The sequence below is a fragment of the Astatotilapia calliptera genome, chromosome 18 (genome assembly GCF_900246225.1).
Source record: "Astatotilapia calliptera chromosome 18, fAstCal1.2, whole genome shotgun sequence".
NCBI classification, from domain to species: Eukaryota; Metazoa; Chordata; class Actinopteri; order Cichliformes; family Cichlidae; genus Astatotilapia; species Astatotilapia calliptera.
Window position 1 is genome coordinate 1,719,976 of NC_039319.1, and position 21,011 is coordinate 1,740,986.

At 45.8% G+C, this 21,011-nt stretch overlaps 2 protein-coding genes across 2 annotated transcripts in view; both read left to right on the forward strand.

Moving 5' to 3' along the window:
• Nucleotides 1-9,344: 9,344 nt before the first annotated feature.
• LOC113010737 (uncharacterized protein K02A2.6-like) lies at nt 9,345-16,532 on the forward strand. The gene is made up of 4 exons (XM_026149939.1): nt 9,345-12,551; nt 12,627-12,677; nt 16,186-16,327; nt 16,417-16,532. The coding sequence occupies exons 1-4, from the start codon at nt 10,176-10,178 to the stop codon at nt 16,530-16,532; spliced, it is 2,685 nt and encodes an 894-aa protein (XP_026005724.1). The 5' UTR covers nt 9,345-10,175.
• The window catches only part of rasal2 (RAS protein activator like 2), a 62,912-nt gene continuing 58,047 nt past the window's right edge, over nt 16,147-21,011 (forward strand). The window contains exon 1 of the mRNA XM_026149134.1: nt 16,147-16,839. Coding sequence (XP_026004919.1) covers nt 16,713-16,839 — 127 coding nt within the window. The 5' untranslated portion in view covers nt 16,147-16,712. The remainder of the gene's footprint in view (nt 16,840-21,011) is intronic.

Consider the following 21,011-nt stretch of genomic DNA (forward strand, 5'->3'; position numbering starts at 1 on the left):
AGTCTACCTGGGCCCCACAAACTATCAGCTAAAGAGAATAGATAAATTCAATTGCTGCACATTTGGCAGACTAACATTTTCAGATTAATTAAACAATAAAATATATAGTTTTACAACATTACATGTAAAGAGTCAAGTGGAAGTTTTTCTAAAGTTATTTAATGATATTTATATTATGGAAGCAGATTTTTGACATTTTACCTTTTTCCCGTTTTCAGATATAATAAACACGCACAAAACAAAAGCAAACGGCCAGAACACAGAGCTGGAAAACCCACCCGATCGACCAAAATCAACTCAAAATCCTCCCACACAACAGAACCTCCTTTATTCCTCGCTGGCTCCAAATCTCTCAGTGGAATGATCACTGGTTCGCTGTCACCATCAAAACGCTCCACAAATCCCGCGAATGATTCATTTCCTTTTAAACCATTGAATCAGACACCGAAGCAGTTAGGCTCTAAATGAAGCTTCGGACGTCACTGATCACGTGACTCTGGCCAAACGAATCAAGCTTCGACACAGTGCTTCTGAAGCAGTGTGTTGATTTTTTTGACACACACCGGAGCGTCAGCTTCAAGCGGGCCATCACTAGTCTTTAGCATCAATTCATATGTAAATTAGGTCGTTACCTGAGAATTCTGGAGGGGAGTGGGTGTGTGTGAATGATTGCTGATGTGTAACTGCCAACTGCCTCTTTGTGTGTGCGTGTGTGTGTGTGTGTGTGTGGGGGGGACTTCCTTTTGTGTTGAGGTGGATACAATCTCACTGCATTTAGCCTAATCCTTCATTGCCCTGAAGAATTCTGTGGTGTACGAACCTCTTCTCCAAGGAAAGAAAATGCAGCAGGCCTTGGAAATGATCCTGAGCGAAGTCAACCCTTGTGACTCGGATGGAGAAGACCTAGAACTTCAGCCGGATTCGGACTCGGAGCTGTCTGATCAGTCTTCAGGTTAGGTTTCATTTCATATTATTTCCTATTTCATTTCAAACAAGTAAGTGAGAAATACTAAAAAAGCAGAGCAGGATTAGGGTTAGCTAGTAACCCTAACTCTAGTTGTATCTTTTTATTTAGGAAGACATTTCATATCATTTCCTATTTCATTTCAAACAAGTAAGTGGATGTAGTAAGTAAGATATTTCAGACATTATTCTGATACAGAGGAGGAGATACTGGAATTATAATTAGTATCTATGCATGCATTTGTGATTTTGTTTGACCTTCCCATTGCTCACAATTTGAATTTGTTCACACTGCAGATGAGGAGACTGCTTCTGCACCTAAAAAGAGAGCTTGTTTGGGGACTGAGACAGCGAAAGATGGCACAGTGTGGCGTGAAGAACAGGTGGGGACCCGTCTCCCTTTCACCCCAATAGAAGCGTACGCTGCAGATGGAGAGCCAACGGCTGAGGCCAGGAAAAGTATCTCAAGTCGCCTTCAGAGCTTCCTGTGTTTCATCACTCTTGACATGCTTCATAGCATTCAAGAATGGACTATTCAACATGCACAGGAAACGGAGCATGTTCATTGGTTCATGGACCTCCCTGAACTAATGGCATTTATTGCAATTGTCATCTTGCGGGGAGTTAACAGGGTTCCATCTCTACGTGACTGCTGGTCAGCAAACCTGGGAAACCCACAGATAATTGGAACTATGGCACGAAACCGCTTCCAAGACATCATGCAACACCTACGCTTTGATGACAAGTCCACCCGCAGTGATCGAGCAAAGACTGATAAGTTCGCTGCAATTTCCAGTGTGTGGGGATCATTTGTCACCAACTGCATCACGTGCTACAACCCTGGTCTACATATCACCGTTGATGAACAGCTTTTCCCATCAAAGACTCGTTGCTGTTTCCTGCAGTATATTGCAAGTAAACCTGACAAGTTTGGGATCAAGTTTTGGGTGGCTTGCGACCTAAAATCCAAGTACATTTGCAATGTCCTCCCATATCTTGGCAAGGACCCCAATCGTCCCAGTGAGGAGAGACTTTCTGAAGATGTAGTGATGAGGCTGATGGAACCATTCCTAGACAAGGGCAGAAATGTTACCACGGACAATTTCTTCACATCGCTTTCACTTGCGCAAAAACTTCTTGGACGGAAAACCACCATCCTCGGCACAGTCAACAAGATTCGCAGGGAAATTCCTCAATCCACTAGACAGACAGATTGCAATGAATTCACCACTCAGGTATGTTGCAGGTCTTTTGTGGTTCTATGTTTATGTGTTTCATTGTGTGTAAAAGGGCTATGAAAATAACAATTTATCTTATTTCTTAGGTGTTTTCAACCTCTGCTGCCACGCTGACGGTGTATGCGGCCAAACGGAAGAAGACAGTCTATATTCTTAGCAGCATGCACGGCGTGGTTCAGACTGATAACACCACCAAAAGGAAGCCAAACACTGTCACCCTTTACAACAAAACAAAGTGTGGCGTGGATGTGATGGACCAGATGGTTCGGGAGTACACTGTCCGCAAAGGAACACGGCGACTGGCCAGTCGCCGTGTTTTATAACATGATTGACATGGCAGCACTGAATGCACATGTGCTGTATCAAGCATGCACCGGGACGAAGGAAAGACGGGTGGACTTCCTGGTGGAGCTTGCAACAGAGTTGGCTCACTCTCATGTAGCTGCGAAGAAGGCAAGAAAAGAACAGTTGCTTTGGACACAACCCTCCACACCGAGCCCTGGAAAAAGAGCCATGTGTCAGGTCAAACACAAATGCAAGAACAATCATGCCACTGAGCAATGTGTTCGCTGCAACAGATACACATGTGGTAAATGCAGACTACAGACACCATGGCAGTGCCAGGATTGTGAGTGATTGCTGAAAATGTTGAAATGTACTCACTCACTTTTTATAATTATTTGTAAAAATGTGTACAAATGGTTGGTTTTTTGTACTGTTTTTATCAATAAATCTCAGCAACAAAGGACCTACACCCATGTGTGTTGATTTCTCCCTAAGACGGCAAACTGAAACACTCCAAGTTGGTGACTTTTGGAGATTTATTTCCCTGGATGATTGAGAATGCATCAGACGAACACAAAAGGAAAGTTCACGGCTTTTAGCAGCTCCCCCACCCCCTCATCCACACACCCCCACTCCCCTCCAGAATTCCCAGATAACAACCTAATTTACATATGAATGACTAGACAATTTAGCTTCCACTTGGCTGAAGCTAAAGCCTAGCTAAAAGCCTACCAGCCATTTGGAAGGCGGGTTTTAAAGGTAGAAAGGTGGAAGCCTGGGCACTGCTGCTCTCGGGGGACTCTAAGTGTTAAACCTGGCTGCAGGTTACGGCCTCCTGTTTGTTTCAGAGCAGGTTTTAAGACTGAATAAAGTTTGATTTAAAAGCTGGTCATGCTTTCATCTCCTGGTAAACAATCAGGGAGCTCCAGAGTCTCTGAAAAAGCTGTTAAACAAGGGTGTTTTACCGCAGGAGGCTTTCACACGTCAGACCAGCCACAGTCCAGCCAATCAGAAAGCAGCACCACACCTCCATGCTGGACATGGTGGCGTAAAAAAGAGGAACAGGAGGAAAGAGCAAAGTAACCTGATACGACACTGATGTGTCAGCAAACAGAGACTGGTGTCTGCGCGCTGACTCAGCAGGACACATTAATAAAACAAGAAGACTTAATGACTTTCAGCAGCTTTATGCTACAAATATTTTTAAGTAAATGAATGCTGGGACATGCTGCTGGCAAATATATTCAGGCCTTCATAACTCTGCACAGCTTCAATCACTCATGTGATTACACATCACGTTACAGTGTGAGCTTCCAAAGCAGCTCAGGGGACGACGTGTCAAAGAATAATTCAGAGAGAATCATCACAGGGCTGTTTACCCTGTTTCAGGTAAACCTGCCAGTTTTCAGAAATGAAACATGGGGCTAAGGCTCAACCATGTTTATCAGATTTATCCACAGAAACTAGAGCAGGGCCCTGTGCTTCGTACGTCGCTTACTACATCCAAGATCAAATGAAACATCCAAGACCAAACCATCGCGCTAACCGTGAGCTCGCTAATCCGGTTCCCCGAACACACCTGCTGTTGACGATTAGTACAGCTGGACGCAGTAATGTGACATCACTGGGTGTCGTAAAAGGGGCTACGCATCGATAGTAGAAACATTGATCGGCAACCCTCTGATTGGTCGGCGAAAATGTCGACGGAGCGCGCTCGGCTCGGTATTTTCCGGCAGCAGAGCAAGAACTCTTGAGTGAGGGATTTCAGGAGTTTCAGAGTTTAATCAGAACGCAAGGGAACACTGCAAAGGCTGCAAAAACAAGGAGAGAGGGCTGGCAGGAAGTTGCTGACAAATCAAACTCGTAAGTAATTTAATAATAACAATAATAATGGAGTGGATTGATATAGCGCTTTTCAAGGCACCCAAAGCACTTTACAATGCCACTATTCATTCACTCTCACATTCACACACTGGTGGAGGCAGCTACGGTTGTAGCCACAGCTGCCCTGGGGCAGACTGACAGAAGCCAGGCTGCCATATCGCGCCATCGGCCCCTCTGGCCAACACCAGTAGGCGGTAGGGTAGATTTATCATATCACACTATATTATCCAATATCATATGGCATTATATTATAATATGTTATATTTTATCCTCTTTCACATTAGAGCCACAACAGGACCCACTAGAACATGGGAACAAGTAAAAGTGAAATATAAGAATATTCTACAGAATGGTAATATTTATCACTTATATTGCTTGTCGTCTCTTGGAAAGAGACCCTGAAATAATCTGTTTGTTTATAACAGCAACCAAGAAAAGGGCAGAGGAAAAAAAGACAGGTGGTGGTCCTGCACCCCCTCGTCAACAAGTTGGTTAAGTAAATAATACCCTCACGGGAATATCGATATCTCTCTATGAGCACACTGTCGCGCTGAGCTAAAGGATCCTGTCTGTCCCGCAATATACGCTGAATTCTGAGGACTCTCCTTATCAATCTTGCACCTTCCACAATGGGTGGCTCGCGTATACGGACAGGACATGGCTGCGACAGACTTCCCAAATCCACCTTCGCTTTTATAGCCGTGGTCTCTCATCTTGATTACACAAAGTAATTTACTATTACTACTCTGAAATATGAATTACATCTGTAATAATCACATACATGTGATAGAATGTTAATAGTACATTTCCCTTTTTTTAGGAAATGACCTGTATGTATCTGTGTGACATCAATGAAAGGATCAAGTGCTGCATTATCTTTAGTTACATTGATGTTATTTATTTATGGTGAAACAGTGGTGGAATATTGCTGTTGCTTTCGTATGAATGACGCGGACATACCTGCGTGGCCGCGATCTAATCCTGTTTACATAAAGTAAACCTGCTCGCGAGCAGGTTTACGCTTACGGCTCTGTTGCTATGACAGCAAGTCCCGGATGAGCTTCGGGGAACCGAACGATCCAGGATCACGCGAAATCGTCAACAATCTCATCCAGCTAACTCACTTAGCGCGGTACGAAGAACAGGCCCCAGCTGTTTAAATCAGAGCAGATGTGAAGAGGGATGTGCACGGTGTTGTTTCAGCCTCCTAACCACACAGAGAGACAGTCCACCAACTGAAGCAGCATCATTCAGCACGGACAGGAAAACCAGGCTGCTGCTCCACACACCGAGACAAGAAGCAAACAGAGAGACAGAGAGCTGTTTTACATAAAACTCTTTATTATAAAGACTCAACACTGACACCAGCACACTCACCTGCTTCTGTCTGCCGTCGTCAGTCAGCTCTCACAGTGAAACTCTCCACCATTTGACCTTAGAACTGAAGAAGCTTCTCGGATGAGAGGTGAAACGTCTTCAAGTAACTTAAAGAAGTCCAGACACTTTTCTTTGCAAGCTCCTTTGACCTCACAGTGAAACTGAGTTTACAACCCAATAAAAACTATGAAATGATCCATATTTAAAACCGATGTCTATGAGTCATGGTTGCTGTCAGCACCTCAGTTCACCGTCAATAAAAGTACTGCAGACAAACGTCTTGATGCATGCTCAGTCATCCAGGTGAGAGATACTGCAGACAAACAATGAAGCCCCAACTTTAACTTTACTAAAATACAATGAAAAAGTACATCAGCGCCTTCATTGGTTGATATATCAGAGGACTGATGGCTCACAAATCTAAAAGCAGCTCATAAAAGCAGACATGATGCTATTTAGAGAACAATCACACATAAGCAACACTTTAACACTTAGAGTCCCCCGAGAGCAGCAGTGCCCAGCCTTCCACCTTTCTATCTTTAAAACCCGCCTTCCAAATGGCTGGTAGGCTTTTAGCTAGGCTTTAGCTTCAGCCAAGTGGAAGCTAAATTGTCTAGTCATTCATATGTAAATTAGGTTGTTACCTGGGAATTCTGGAGGGGAGTGGGGGTGTGTGAATGAGGGGGTGGGGGGGCTGCTAAAAGCTGTGAACTTCCTTTTGTGTTCGTCTTGATGCATTCTCAATCATCCAGGGAAATAAATCTCCAAAAGTCACCAACTTGGAGTGTTTCAGTTTGCCATCTTAGGGAGAAATCAACACACATGGGTGTAGGTCCTTTGTTGCTGAGATTTATTGATAAAAACAGTACAAAAAACCAACCATTTGTACACATATTTACAAATAATAATAAAAAGTGAGTGAGTACTGTGGTGTATTCATAATTGTCTCTGGTACATTTGTTGTATGGGCAGTATGTGTTCACTGTTTGATTGTGTAATTACGTGTTACGCACTGGCAATGCATGCCGGTAGATGGTCATACAGAAGGTAAAAGAGATGGTCTTACCGCACACAGTGGTCCCGCGTACTTATTCAGATTCAGAGTAAGAATCACACATGGTGTCAGAAGTGCTGTGTGACTTGTAAGACTCCATACATCTGCCGAGTGTGAGGAGAAGAGGAAGGTGGAAACACAATGCCGAATGACGACGTAGACGATCGTCCGAGGGCAGGAGTTAGCACCGCGGCTAGCACTCCCAGCGCTACGTTTAGCATCCAACCACCGGAGCCCTTTGATTTTTCCAAACCACACGAATGGACAAGATGGGTCCGTCGCTTCGAGAGATTCCGCCAGGCAAGTAATCTGTCTGCGAGCTCGGAGGAAAATCAAGTGAACACTCTCATATATTGTATGGGAGACGAAGCGGATGACGTCCTGAGAGGACTAAAGTTAAGTGATGTACCGTATTTTCACGACCATAAGGCGCACTTAAAAGTCTTAGATTTTCTTCAAAAAGTACGGCGCGCCCTATAGTGCAGTGCGCCCTGTGTGTTGTAAGGAGGACGTAGTAGAGAACACCATGAGAACGCTAAAGGGTGAAGTGTGGGCGCAACCCTGAAAATGGCAAAGAGACACGCTTATGAAGCACAGTTTAAACTGAAGGCCATCAGCTACGCGGAGGAACATGGAAATCGAGCAGCGGCGAGAGAATTTAAGATTAACGAATCGATGGTTCGCAAATGGAGGAAGCTAGAAAACAAGCTCCGGCAGGTCAAGAAAACGCAGCTGAGTTTCCGCGGACATAAGGCGAGGTGGCCCGAGTTGGAGGAAAGACTCGAGTGGTGGATCATCGAGCAAAGAACGAGCGGGAGAAGCGTTTCGACGGTCACCATTCGGCTAAAAGCAGTTTCACTTTCACTTTTTATGAAACGGTGCCATTTTTCCATCCGGACCAGGACTACGATAGCGCAGCAACTTCCAGCGGATTATAAGGAAAAGCTGGCCATCCTCCACTCCTACTGCAGCAAACACATCGGCGACAAACACATCCAGACCAGCCACATCACAAACATGGACGAGGTCCCGCTCACTTTTGACATCCCGGTGAGTCACACTGTGGAGGAGAAGGGGACCAGCACGGTAGCGATACGCACAACGGGGCACGAAAAGTCTTCTTTTACTGTTGTGCTTGGCTGCCATGCTAATGGACAGAAACTGTGGTGATTTTTAAGAGAAAGACTTTGCCTAAAGAGAAGTTTCCAGCAGGAATCATCATTAAGGCAAATGAAAAGGGCTGGATGGATGAGGAAATGATGAAAGAGTGGCTGAGGGAGGTGTATGTAAGGAGACCAGGTGGTTTTTTCCACGCATCACCATCGCTCTTAATCTCAAATTCAAATTCAAATTTTATTTGTCACGTACACAGTCATACACAGTACGATATGTAGTGAAATGCTTGGACAACTGCTCGTGACCTAAAGAGAACAAAAAAGGAAAAGGCTATGAATAAGATAGGAAATAAATATGAAAAATTAAAAAGGGTAAATTTAACTAGGAAGGAATAAAATATAAATTAAGGTTAATTAATTAAGGTAATCTGTGACTCTATGCGTGCCCATCTCACAGCCGATGTGAAAAAACTAGTGAAACAAATGAACTGTGAGCTTGCTGTCATTCCGGGAGGCCTGACAAAGGAGCTCCAACCGCTGGACATCGGTGTGAACCGCCCGTTCAAAGTAAGGCTGCGAGCGGCCTGGGAGCGATGGATGACCGGTGGAGACCACAGTTTCACTAAGAGTGGAAGGCAGCGCCGGGCGAGTTACGCCACAATTTGCGAATGGATTGTAGATGCTTGGGCTAACATGTCTGCTGGCACTGTTGTTCGAGCTTTCGCAAAAGCCGGCATCATTTCCGAGGAGCCGCACGGCACGGAAAGTGACTCTGACAGTGAAGAAAGTGAACCTGGCATGTTTGATGGAGATTTAGCGCAGCTGTTCAGACACAGAGGATGAGGACTTCGATGGGTTTGATTGATGATAAAAATGTGAGTACCAAACTTTGTTTTGCTCCTGCTTTATTTTTAAGTACGCACACTTGTATGCTTGTGTGTTGTTGATGATGACGATTACTGGTAATAAAAATGTGAGTAAGGTACCGAACTCAGGTTTGCTCCCGCTTTATTTTTAAATACGCATACAGTACTTGTATGCGCCCTATGATCCAGTGCGCCTTATGTGTGTGTTAAATACAGTAATGGCACACATAACTGAGACTGCGCCTTTTAGCACAGTGCGTCTTATGGTCGTGAAAATACGGTAGACCAACGGGACTATGCTAAAGTGAGAGATAGCTTCCACAACTTTTTCATTGTCAGGAAAAATGTTGTTTATGAGCGCGCACGTTTTAATATGCGCAAACAAGAGCCGAATGAGACTGTTGATGCATTCGTGACTGCCTTGCATGCATTAGCAGAGCACTGTAACTACGGACCGCTCCACGATGAGCTGATAAGAGACAGAATAGTAGTGGGCTTGGCCGACACGAGGCTGTCTGAGCGCATGCAGATGGAAAAAGACTTGGACTTGGATAAAGCTATACATATGGCCAGGCAGTCAGAAGAAATCAAAAAGCAACAGTCAGCTTTGAGAAGTGAAACAAATGTAATGCATGTAAATGCGAAAACAGTTGACAGAGTGATACAAAAGCACGACAAAACAAAGTTCAACATGTTCAAAAATAAAACTGTCAAAACACAACAGCAATATAGCAAGAGACAAAGTAATAAATGCTACAAGTGCGGAGGCTCTCCACATCCGAAACCTGAGTGCCCAGCAAATGATGCAAAATGTCATTTATGTGGAAAAAAAGGTCACTACCAGCGAGTCTGCAGACAAAGCAAGACAGTGCAAAGTATTGAGGAGGAAGAGGAGCAAGGTTTCTTCCTCGGCTCAGTTTCCAGTGACGGCCAGGCGTGGACAGCCATCATACAAGTGAAAGATGCAAAAATCACTTTCAAACTGGATACTGGAGCAGATGTGACTGTAATAGCTGACTCGGACTTATCAAAGATTTTTGCTAACGAACACAGACCAGTCCTCCAGCAGCCAGAAAAACCTTTGTTAGGCCCTGGAAAAACACCACTGGACGTTGCAGGTTTTACAAAGCTACAGCTCAACTACGGAGCGAAACAGACAACAGAGAAGGTCTATGTTGTAAGAAACCTGAGCACTCCACTGCTAGGCCTGCCCGCCATTACAGCTCTTGGCCTGCTGGTGCGAGTTGACGCGGTTTCAATGGACACTCTGAAGACTACTTAACCTAAACTTTGCAATGGTCTAGGGAAAGTGCAGCGGGCCTATCACATTAAACTCAAACCGAATGCTGTGCCGTACTCACTCACAACTCCGCGAAGGCTTCCTCTGCCTCTGATGGGAAGGGTAAAAGAGGAACTCCAACGAATGGAAGAGCTTGGTGTCATTACCCGAGTTGAGGAACCAACGGATTGGTGCGCCGGCATGGTTGTTGTTCCAAAGAAAAACAGCCCTAGGCTAAGACTTTGCGTAGACTTTACCGGACTAAATGAGTATGTGTGCAGGGAAAAATATGTGCTGCCATCGGTTGAACAAAGTCTCGGAATGCTCGCAGGAGCCAAAGTGTTTAGCAAACTGGATGCCAACATGGGCTTCTGGCAGATTCCCCTGTCCGATGAGTCTGCCAAACTCACCACCTTCATCACACCCTTTGGGCGGTTCCACTTTAACCGCCTACCGTTTGGGATCAACTCAGCGCCCGAACACTTTCAGCGCATGATGGCGGAGGTCATCGAGGGTCTCGAAGGAGTGGTGTGTCACATTGACGATGTGTTGGTGTGGGGACGTAACCATCAGGAGCACGATTCCCGTCTCCATGCTACACTGCAAAGACTGGAAAAAGCAGGGATAATGCTGAATGTTGAAAAATGCGAGCTCTCCCAGAGCAAGGTTGCTTTCTTGGGTCACATCATAGCGGATACAGGAATCAGTCCCGACCCGAAGAAAACGGAGGCAATTACAGAAATGACAGAGCCAACTAATGTGTCAGAGTTGCGCAGTTTTCTGGGCATGGTGAATCAAGTGGGCAAGTTCATCCCCCATTTAGCTGAAAAAGACAAAGCCCTGCGAGATCTTCTTTCCAAAAAGAACGCATGGTATTGGGGAACTGACCAAGTGAGAGCTTTCAAAACATTACGAGATGCCCTGACCTCACCCCCAGTGCTCGCAATGTATGACCCCAACAGAGACATTAAAGTATCAGCAGATGCTTCATCCTATGGTCTCGGAGGTGTTCTTTTGCAGCTGTGGGAAGAAGGATGGCGACCAGTGGCGTATGCATCGAGGTCCCTTTCTCCTACAGAACAACGATACGCACAAGTGGTAAAAGAGGCACTGGCATCTACATGGGCGTGTGAGCGTTTTCGTGATTTCCTGATTGGTAAACATTTTTGTCTTGAAACGGACCACAAACCTCTCGTTTCCTTACTGGGAGGACAAGCTCTGGATCTCTTGCCACCCAGGATCCAGCGATTCAGAATGAGACTCATGCGTTACTCGTACACTGTGCAGTACGCCCCAGGGAAATCGCTCTGGACAGCAGATACTTTGTCCCGCTCACCTCTGAAAAAACCAATGAACCTGTCAGACAAAGAGCTGATGGAAAGCACAGACATATATGTGGACAGTATTGTAGCAAACATGCCTGTCAGTTCATCATATATGCAAACACTGAAGGAACAACTGAAAAGCGACAGTGTGTGTGCTCGCGTCATGGACATGTGCACCGAAGGCTGGCCAGAACATGCAAAACAAGAGCCTTTACTGCGAAATTACTGGCCTGACCGAGCCACGCTCACTGTTGAAGACGGCCTTTTGTTAAAAGACACACGGCTTGTCATTCCTTCAGCAATGAGAAACGAGGTGCTGGAAAAACTTCACGAAGGACACCAAGGTGTGGTAAAATGTAAAGCTCGTGCATGCCAAACAGTGTGGTGGCCCGGGCTGAGTCAACAAATCTCTGAGATGGTGCTCAAGTGCAAAACGTGTATTCAAGAAAGACACAATAACAGTGAGCCACTCATGCCAACAGAATACCCTGCCCGCCCATGGCAGAGAGTGGGCACAGATCTTTTCGAGCTGGGAGGGAAAACTTACCTTCTCGCCGTTGACTATCACTCTAGATTTGTTGAGATTGCTTTGTTAAACAGGACAAAATCAAACGACGTCATTACTCACCTGAAATCTTTCTTTGCCCGTCACGGCATCCCAGAGGTCCTCATGTCTGATAATGGACCACAGTATTCAGGTCAAATCTTTACAGACTTTGCAGCAGCATACGGCTTCAAACACATCACAAGCAGTCCCAAGTTTCCGCAAAGTAATGGAGAAGCAGAACGTGCTGTGCAGACTGTAAAAAATCTTCTGAAAAAAGCAGCTGATCCTTATCTAGCTCTTCTTGCCTATAGAGCTACACCACTGCAGTCCGGATACAGCCCTGCAGAGCTTTTAATGGGCAGACGTCTGCGAACCACACTGCCGATGCTTCCATCGCAGCTGGAGCCCACACTGCCGGACAACGCACTGCTCGCTCGAAAGGAAAGGGAGAAGAGGATGATGGACATGGCAAACTTCAACAGGCGCCACCGCGCAAAACCTTTATGCAGCCTGTCCCCAGGAGAGCAAGTTTGGGTGACTGATGTCAAAACTACAGGCACTGTTATCCAAAATCACTCTACACCCCGATCATACACAGTGGAGTTACCACAAGGGACTGTGAGGCGTAATCGTGTGCATTTGATTCCTTTAAGTTCACCTGTGCATGAACCTGCTAATGTGCCTGTGTTGCAGAAGCCTCAAACACCCAGTGTGACCCCTGCTACACCTGTTAACACTGATGTGGTCAGAACCAAGTCAGGGAGGCCAATAGTTAAACCTAAAAAGTTAGATCTGTAAGAGAGAAAAAAGGTTGTTGTTATGTAACTGTGTTATAATGGTTTTGTAGAGCACAGTAAAATAAAGCTAAAAAGAACAAGAAAACAAAAACAAAAGGTTAAAAATGTAATGCAGATTGTTTGCCAGATGTTCTTGTATGGCTTTGAAAAAGAGAAAAAAAAAGAAACAAGAGGTAGTCTGGTTGGAAGTTCTGTCCTGAGAAAAGTAATATTCTGTTTTTGTTTAAAAGGGGAGATGTGGTGTATTCATAATTGTCTCTGGTACATTTGTTGTATGGGCAGTATGTGTTCACTGTTTGATTGTGTAATTACGTGTTACGCACTGGCAATGCATGCCGGTAGATGGTCATACAGGAGGTAAAAGAGATGGTCTTACCGCACACAGTGGTCCCGCGTACTTATTCAGATTCAGAGTAAGAATCACACAAGTACATTTCAACATTTTCAGCAATCACTCACAATCCTGGCACTGCCACGGTATCTGTAGTCTGCATTTACCACATGTGTATCTGTTGCAGCGAACACATCGCACAGTGGCATGATTGTTCTTGCATTTGTATTTGACCTGACACATGGCTCTTTTTCCAGGGCTCGGTGTGGAGGGTTGTGTCCAAAGCAACTGTTCTTTTCTTGCCTTCTTCGCAGCTACATGAGAGTGAGCCAACTCTGTTGCAAGCTCCACCAGGAAGTCCACCCGTCTTTCCTTCGTCCCGGTGCATGCTTGATACAGCACATGTGCATTCAGTGCTGCCATGTCAATCATGTTGTAAAACACGGCAACTGGCCAGCGCCGTGTTCCTCTGCGGACAGTGTACTCCCGAACCATCTGGTCCATCACATCCATGCCACACTTTGTTTTGTTGTAAAGGGTGACAGTGTTTGGCTTCCTTTTGGTAGTGTTGGGAAGCTGGAAAGAAGGCAAGAAAAGAACAGTTGCTTTGGACACAACCCTCCACACCGAGCCCTGGAAAAAGAGCCATGTGTCAGGTCAAACACAAATGCAAGAACAATCATGCCACTGTGCGATGTGTTCACTGCTACAGATACACATGTGGTAAATGCAGACTACAGATACCATGGCAGTGCCAGGATTGTGAGTGATTGCTGAAAATGTTGAAATGTACTCACTCACTTTTTATTATTATTTGTAAATATGTGTACAAATGGTTGGTTTTTTGTACTGTTTTTATCAATAAATCTCAGCAACAAAGGACATACACCCATGTGTGTTGATTTCTCCCTAAGATGGCAAACTGAAACACTCCAAGTTGGTGACTTTTGGAGATTTATTTCCCTGGATGTTTAAGAATGCATCAAGACGAACACAAAAGGAAGTTCACAGCTTTTAGCAGCCCCCCCACCCCCTCATTCACACACCCCCACTCCCCTCCAGAATTCCCAGGTAACAACCTAATTTACATATGAATGACTAGACAATTTAGCTTCCACTTGGCTGAAGCTAAAACCTAGCTAATAGGCTGTCAGGAAGCTTAACTCCCTCCCGATTCTGCCCCCTCTCCCCTCTCTCCTCCACGGTCTCACTGAACTCTGTCACACACACACAAACACACACACTCTCTGATTCACTCACTGGCCTGCACCAGTTACCAGTCACTTTGTGGAGCATTGGACTGCCATTACCTCATAAGACTTTGTTGCTACACTTTCTCTTACCGTACACTACTAAATCTCCATTTGCACTATTTGCCTATTTGCACTACTCTGCCTGGTTTACACTCAATGTCACTTACCCATTATATTGTATATTATATAGCTTTCTTGTTATATGTAAAATTGTATTTATTTAAATTTTTACTTTTTAATTATTTTACTTGCATTTTTAATCACTTTTATATTTAAATATATTTAAATGTTCATTTGCTATTTATCTAGGGATTGAGAGTAACGCAATTTCTATTCTCTGTATGTCCTGTACATGTGGCAGAATCGACAAATAAAGTTGACTTTGACTTTGACTTTTGACTAATACGTTCATAGTTGAAGTGCTGATGACGTGAAGTCCCGCAGCGTCCAGCAGGGGGCATCAGAGCGCTGCTTCGGTGCCTGTATGACAGCGTGAGGGAGATTCATGGATGCAAACACACACAGAGCGCGCACGGACACGGGAGGACATGTTTTACTGCTGCTGGGACACGTTTTTAGTGGGTTTTTAGGATCACGTGATTCCACCGTAATTTAAACTTCCAACGTGTGACGTCATGAAGGATTTTAATCTGGAAGTTTCTGATGAGACTCTTTAAAAAGTTTATGAATGGATTATTCAGTGACTGATGAGTGTTTGTGTTGCATTAAATGTATGTTCGTGTTAAAATGATATAATAAAACTAAGTCAAAGTGTTTATTTGTCTCTTTTGATCTGATTTTGTGGAAGTATTCATCTTCTTCATTTTCCATTTTTATTTATTTATTTGCATCCTGTTGCTGCTTTCTGAACACGCGGTTGTGATGAATGTGTTTTCTGTCCTCTTGTGATCATTTGGAAACTTTTTAATTTTCTTGTGTGACGTTTTTCTGAGCTCGTTTTGTGTTTTTATCGTTGTTCGAGTTGTTCGAGGGCCGCTTTGTTCTTGTTTCATCATCGGGCCTGTTTTGTGTCAATTTGTTATTTAGCATGTTTGTGAGCTTGTTGTTTTGTTAGAATTCATTTAATGTTTTTGTTGGATTGTGTGTCCACAGGTGTTTGTACTTTGCGTCGTAATAAAATGACGGTAAAAGGCTCCGCCCACTTCCTATCCATGTCTTACCATGCAACGACTCTGTGAATGGACTGGAGAAGTGTAGTGGTAGAGTCCTCCGTCAGGAATGAGATATGTGTGTCGACTTTTTATTCTCCCTTAAAATTATTATGCCATAACGCTGCACAGAGCAGCTCTGCTAACAGTTTTTTTTCATCTTTTTGATCGTTTTCATTATTGTTTGTTCTTGTTGTTCTTGTTTGTGTTTATATAAAGTATTGTTGCACCTGTTTTCCTCGTATTGACGTGTCTTTCTGATCTCGTGGATCTGTTTTGGCTGTTTTGAGGCCCTTTTTTGATCACCCGGGCTCTCTGGACTCGTTTCGGGCTTGTTTGTTAGTTTGGTGGCATTTTTAAAGTTATTGAATAAATGTCCTTTTGTTCTGAGTCTTTGTCTCAGTGGGTCACTGGACTTGTTTTGCAGGTCATCTTGTCACTTGTTGTGTGCATGTTTGTAATGTGAGTGTTTTTGTGGATGTTTATTACAGCTTGCAGTCGGGTTGGGTTTCTTTTCGGGTGTTTTCGGTCGTTTGCGTGTCTGTGGGGTTACTTTGCACCACCTACGCGGTCTTTTGTGTCGTCACGTTGCGTGTCTGTGGGCTGAGGCCGAGCTCTTATACAGCCGGACCTCAGTGCGGATGCAGAAGATCCTCCGGGCTCATTAGAACCTGGTAATACTGACTCGTGTCACGTGGTCAGGTTCAGGGAAACATCCCGTCAGCCAGACGTCCCTGCGCGCTCCTGACTCTCCTGGCAGGAGCGCGCCCGGTCAGGCTCGTGCCCGTCCCCGTGCGGTGGACTGTGAGTAGCGGCAGCGGCAGAGAGGGGCAGCCCGCCGGAGGCACAGAGACCACCGCGTGACTCTCGGTGTCTTCCAGCGGCTTTCGCGGACCTAACGGCTGCCTCTGTGTGGACTTTTCTCGGGGACAGAGGTAGGGCGCTCCCGGTCTCACCTGGACGCTGGTTTGGAGGAAGTTTGCCCCTTCAGCTACGCCGAGAAGCGGAACAATGAGGGAGAGCCAGCCGGGCAGCCGGACCCGAGCTAACGGCTAACAGGGAGCAGCTGGGCGGTGAAAGCGACCAAACTGTCCCGTAACGGATCCTCCCGACACTTTTTCCGCTTCCTCTCCGCGCGTGGACACTTGGACTCGCCGCTCCGGGACTGTCTCACACTTGTGGAGGGACACTTGAAGCCACAGCAAGTTTTTTTTTCTCTGCTTTCGGACATGGAGACGGACTCGCTTCCAGGCGACGTGGATTCTCTGCGCGGCGGGCTGAGCCTCCTGGATCCGCTGGTGGACCGGATCCTGGGGGACGCTGTGTCACAGCAGCAGGGCTGGCTCCGGGTCTACGGTAAGAAGAACACACTGGGGGGGCAGGACCGAGACCCGGCGGCCGGGCGGGTCTCGGGACCGGGGTCAGCAGGTAGAGAGGGCACCGGCCACCTTTCGGATAGCCAGGTATCCGCCTAGAGCTCAGGCCGAGGTCATGGAGGCCACCGGGGGGACCGGGAGCTGCAGCTCCGTGAGGTTTCGACTCAGCCTCCTTGAGAAGGGTTCCTGGGGCCAGACTCTTAAACTGCTCTGGTTCCCTTACCCTCTTAATAATCCCTTAAAACTTTCTTGTTCTCTGAAGGTTCAGGGTTTAAAGCTTAGACCTCCTGAGACAGACTGTCCTTACAGGAAGCACTGCAGCGTTTAATCGCAGCTGAAGCAGAAAAGGTCTCCCTGAGTTTAGTTTGTCAAAATAAAGCAACAACACTGCTCTTAATCTGCACTCAAACCAGCTGACCTCAGTAATCTGAATCGTCGGGGAACCTCTCAGATTAGATTAGGGTCACACAGTCCTGCGTGTATTCAGGAAGCGGCTCAAAACCACAGAAACGTCCCAAAACATTCAAAGTAACCATACAAATGCCACAAAACAAGAGCGATGCAAAAACACCACAAAAGCCCACAAAAAACAAAAACAAGTCCCAAGTGACCAAAAAGAGACGCAAGATGAACCAATAAGGATGCGAGATAACTTCAGTAACGCTTAAATCTCATAATAATCAAAACATGACTAAAGTCTAAAGTGTCCAGATCTTTAGAATGAGACGTAAAGTGATGGGAAAGGAAGTGCAAACAGTGGCGTTAGTCCTGAGCGCTGAGTTTATCCGGCGTGTTGAGTTTTATTCACAGGTGGAGTCGCTGATGTTACTGTTTTAAAGCGAACAAACCTCAGACACCCACAATAAAGCCACATGAATACAGCCACAAGTTTCCAGCTTCCAGTGTGTAGCGAACGAGAAGCTGACAGAAAGGTCAGAGGTCGCTGAAACTGTAAGGAGACGTCTTATTCGCAGTCACATGGGGCCGTGTGGGGCTGTGACTCACAGCGGCGTCCTGTGAGGCAGAAAACGGTAACATGACTCAGTTTTTCTGCGCGGACTTCACACGAGAGGCCGGTGCTGCAGCTGCTGTCTCATGTTTCCCTGCAGGACTGCTGCTGCTTCACTTCCTAAAATAAAAGCTTCAGAGCTCTGTGAGACCGAACAGTTTTCCAGGACAGGCGGTCACATGGCGGCGTTGGCGAGGACTGAGAATGCACTGAGTAATCACTGATGGCTGCAGTGAATTACAGAAACTCTTCTGTGTTTATTTAAATTCACCTGAGGGACACAGCCTGCAGGTGATGTTGATACTTTCAAAGGATCCTGAAAACATGGGAGAAATGGGCGTCTGAGTCGCTGCTCTGTTTGGACCCGACCCTGATAAGGATGAGCAGAAGAGACTGGATCGTGTTGCTTAATGTGACATCAGAGGGCGAATTTTAGTGTTTTTCTCCTTTCAAATCTCCTTTGAGATTCAGAATGGAAAGTCAGAGTCATCCAAAACACTCAAAATAACCAAAAGACATTCAGAGCAGCAAAGTGTTCAGAATGAGACGTAAAGTAACTGGAAAGAGTCTCCAAATGACCACGAACACGTGGAAAGTCATTTCTTAAACACTCAAAATGAACAAAAAAAGAGACACAATGACAAAAGAAACACAAACAACCACAAAGAGGCTCAAACTGGCCACCAAACAATGAAACACGACTCTAAAACACACAACATGACGCTAAAAATGGAACAAAATGATCACAAAGGGATGTAAGCAAAGAAAGCCACAAAAAACCAAGTCAAGAACTACCAGACAGATGCACAAATTAATAATAATAATAATAAGGTGCAAAACTAAAAAACCAAAGTGTTGAAAGACAAAACCAGCACAGAGTGAAAACACTGAAGAATAGTCTGACTGCCTTTAATCACCTTAATGATCCCAGTTATAAAGTTTAAAACTTCTAAATTCATTCAGTCTCAAACTGAACCCAGAGTTTCTCGATGTTAATGTAAGAATAAAGTCGTGTTTGTCACTTTAGACCTAAAGGCTCCGGCGGCCCATGAACTCATCCGAAACTGGGAATAAAGTGGATGAGTGAGGCTGAAGTGGTGGTGACGTCCTGTGAACCAACAGGGTGGAGCATTGAAGGCTGCTATGACCCATCACTGATGTGTTCATGAACCTGAGCGTGATTATAACTCGGTTTATTTTGAACGTAGATGTGCACGCTCACAGAGGCCTGAATGCAGCGCTGCTATCTGTAGCTGCGAGGCTGCATCAGGATGTTTGCTCTTCCTCCTCCACCTCCTCCACCCTCCCGCTGTTGGCAGGGTGTGATGTCAGCAGCCAGTTTGTGCTGGTGATCTCACCGGGCAGGACTCCGGCTCTGGCATCGGGTCCTCGCTGCCCTCCGCGGCTCGCATTCCTCAAATAGATTCAACAATGGCTGCCGCCGTGCTGCCTTCAGGTCCACCTCACTGCAGAAAAATGCAGCGGCGGGTCGTTTGTGTTTTTCTGCTGCATTCACGTTACATCAGAGGGTGGGGTCTCCTCCACCCTGCCGGTGTATTTACAGAGCAGGCTGGGGCCTCGTGTCAGACTGTGTTGAGTTTGTGCTGCTGAGACGCTGTAGCAGCTTCCCGCTCAGACGGGAGGAGGTTAGCGCTGGAATTTCTAATCAAAGAATACCAAAACCTGCACTTCCTCTTAACGTCCACTGGAGGCTCCAGCTGTGAGTCTGTCCTACAGATGCCTGTGTTAAAATGTGCACCTTTACAGCAGAAACAAACATCTTTTTAAAGCCTGTTTAAAGTTAGCATGATTAAGGGGTGTGGCCTCTTTGACCGACAGGTGGATGGCGACTCAGGCGGCTGTAGCTGCTAGCGCTCTCCTAGCTGTCACCCCTGTACCATGTTGGTGCTGTTGGAGCATTTTAATGACATCATGTGACCTATAACGTTCCTTCCTTTCTGAGCTAACCAGGTGTGAGGTGATACCTCAGTGATCCACCCTCTGGTCTGTGTACAGTCTCCTCTGGGCCCAAGAGTCCAGCCTGCCCGATCCTGAAAGCAGAGAGTGTGTCCGTGTTTGTGTGTCTGTGTGTGTGTTACGTTGTGTTGCAATAACTTTATTTGTGGTGGGCGTTCTGCCCCGATGGACGTACGACACTAAGAAGCGACGAAAGAGCGATCGATGCGAGACGTTGATCAAACTGCAGGTGAAGCTTCCTCCTGCCGCTGTTTGGATCCAGCGTCTCTCTGAAAGCATCGACAGAGTGCATTATCCAGAGAAAGGCTGCTGTACGTAAGCCTATTAAAGCTGACCGCAGACAGACGCTTAAACACATCGCAGAGCCTCCTCCTCCTCCAGCCCACCGGCTGAGAGTGTCAGGAGTTAACACGAACGTGTTGTGTCATTTCATCCCGTCACGGATTAATCGTCAGGCCGCTCCGAGGATTTATCCGGAGAAGAAACGATGATGTTGGAGGTGTCTGGACAGCAGACTCGCACTCCGAAGGTTTCCTTCCTCCTGCTGTCATGTTGAAGCCCCACTGAGGTTCTCAGCCTCCATATTGGACGGGGATTCTGGGAGTTTGCTGCCGGTGAGCCCATTCACACCTGAGCTTCCTGCGGGACTGACGGGACGTCACGTTCCTCTGAGGCTGCACGTGAGAAACGAGCAGAAACGGATGTTTTCTTTGGCCGAGTCTGTTCTGTAAAAAGCGTAAAGCTGTCGTGAGTGGGTGCTTTCCCAACTTTTGGGATAAATATAGTAGATCTTATCTTGGAAAACAGGATGTTTAGGTCCAGAAAAAAGGTTTACTGATGGGACAGATGTGCAGGAAAGACGAGCCGGTACATCAGCTGTGGTTGTTTTACTGAAATGCAATCAAAGTTTGAGAAAAACAAGGTGATGGGTTGTTTTTTTCTTCCAGCTTTGATCAGATTCCTTCAGATGTGAAGTGGAATAAAATCCATCTGCCTGAACATGGATACAGAGCCACACGAGCTGATTATTTAACAATATGATGGTTTCTGTCAGCGTTTCAAACTCGTATTGAAATACTTCAATTTTCTGATTCCTCCTGAGCTGGAGCTGTCTGCACGAATCAAAGAAGCTTTTATAAGCAGGAAGAAGCTGGAGAGAAAGGGGC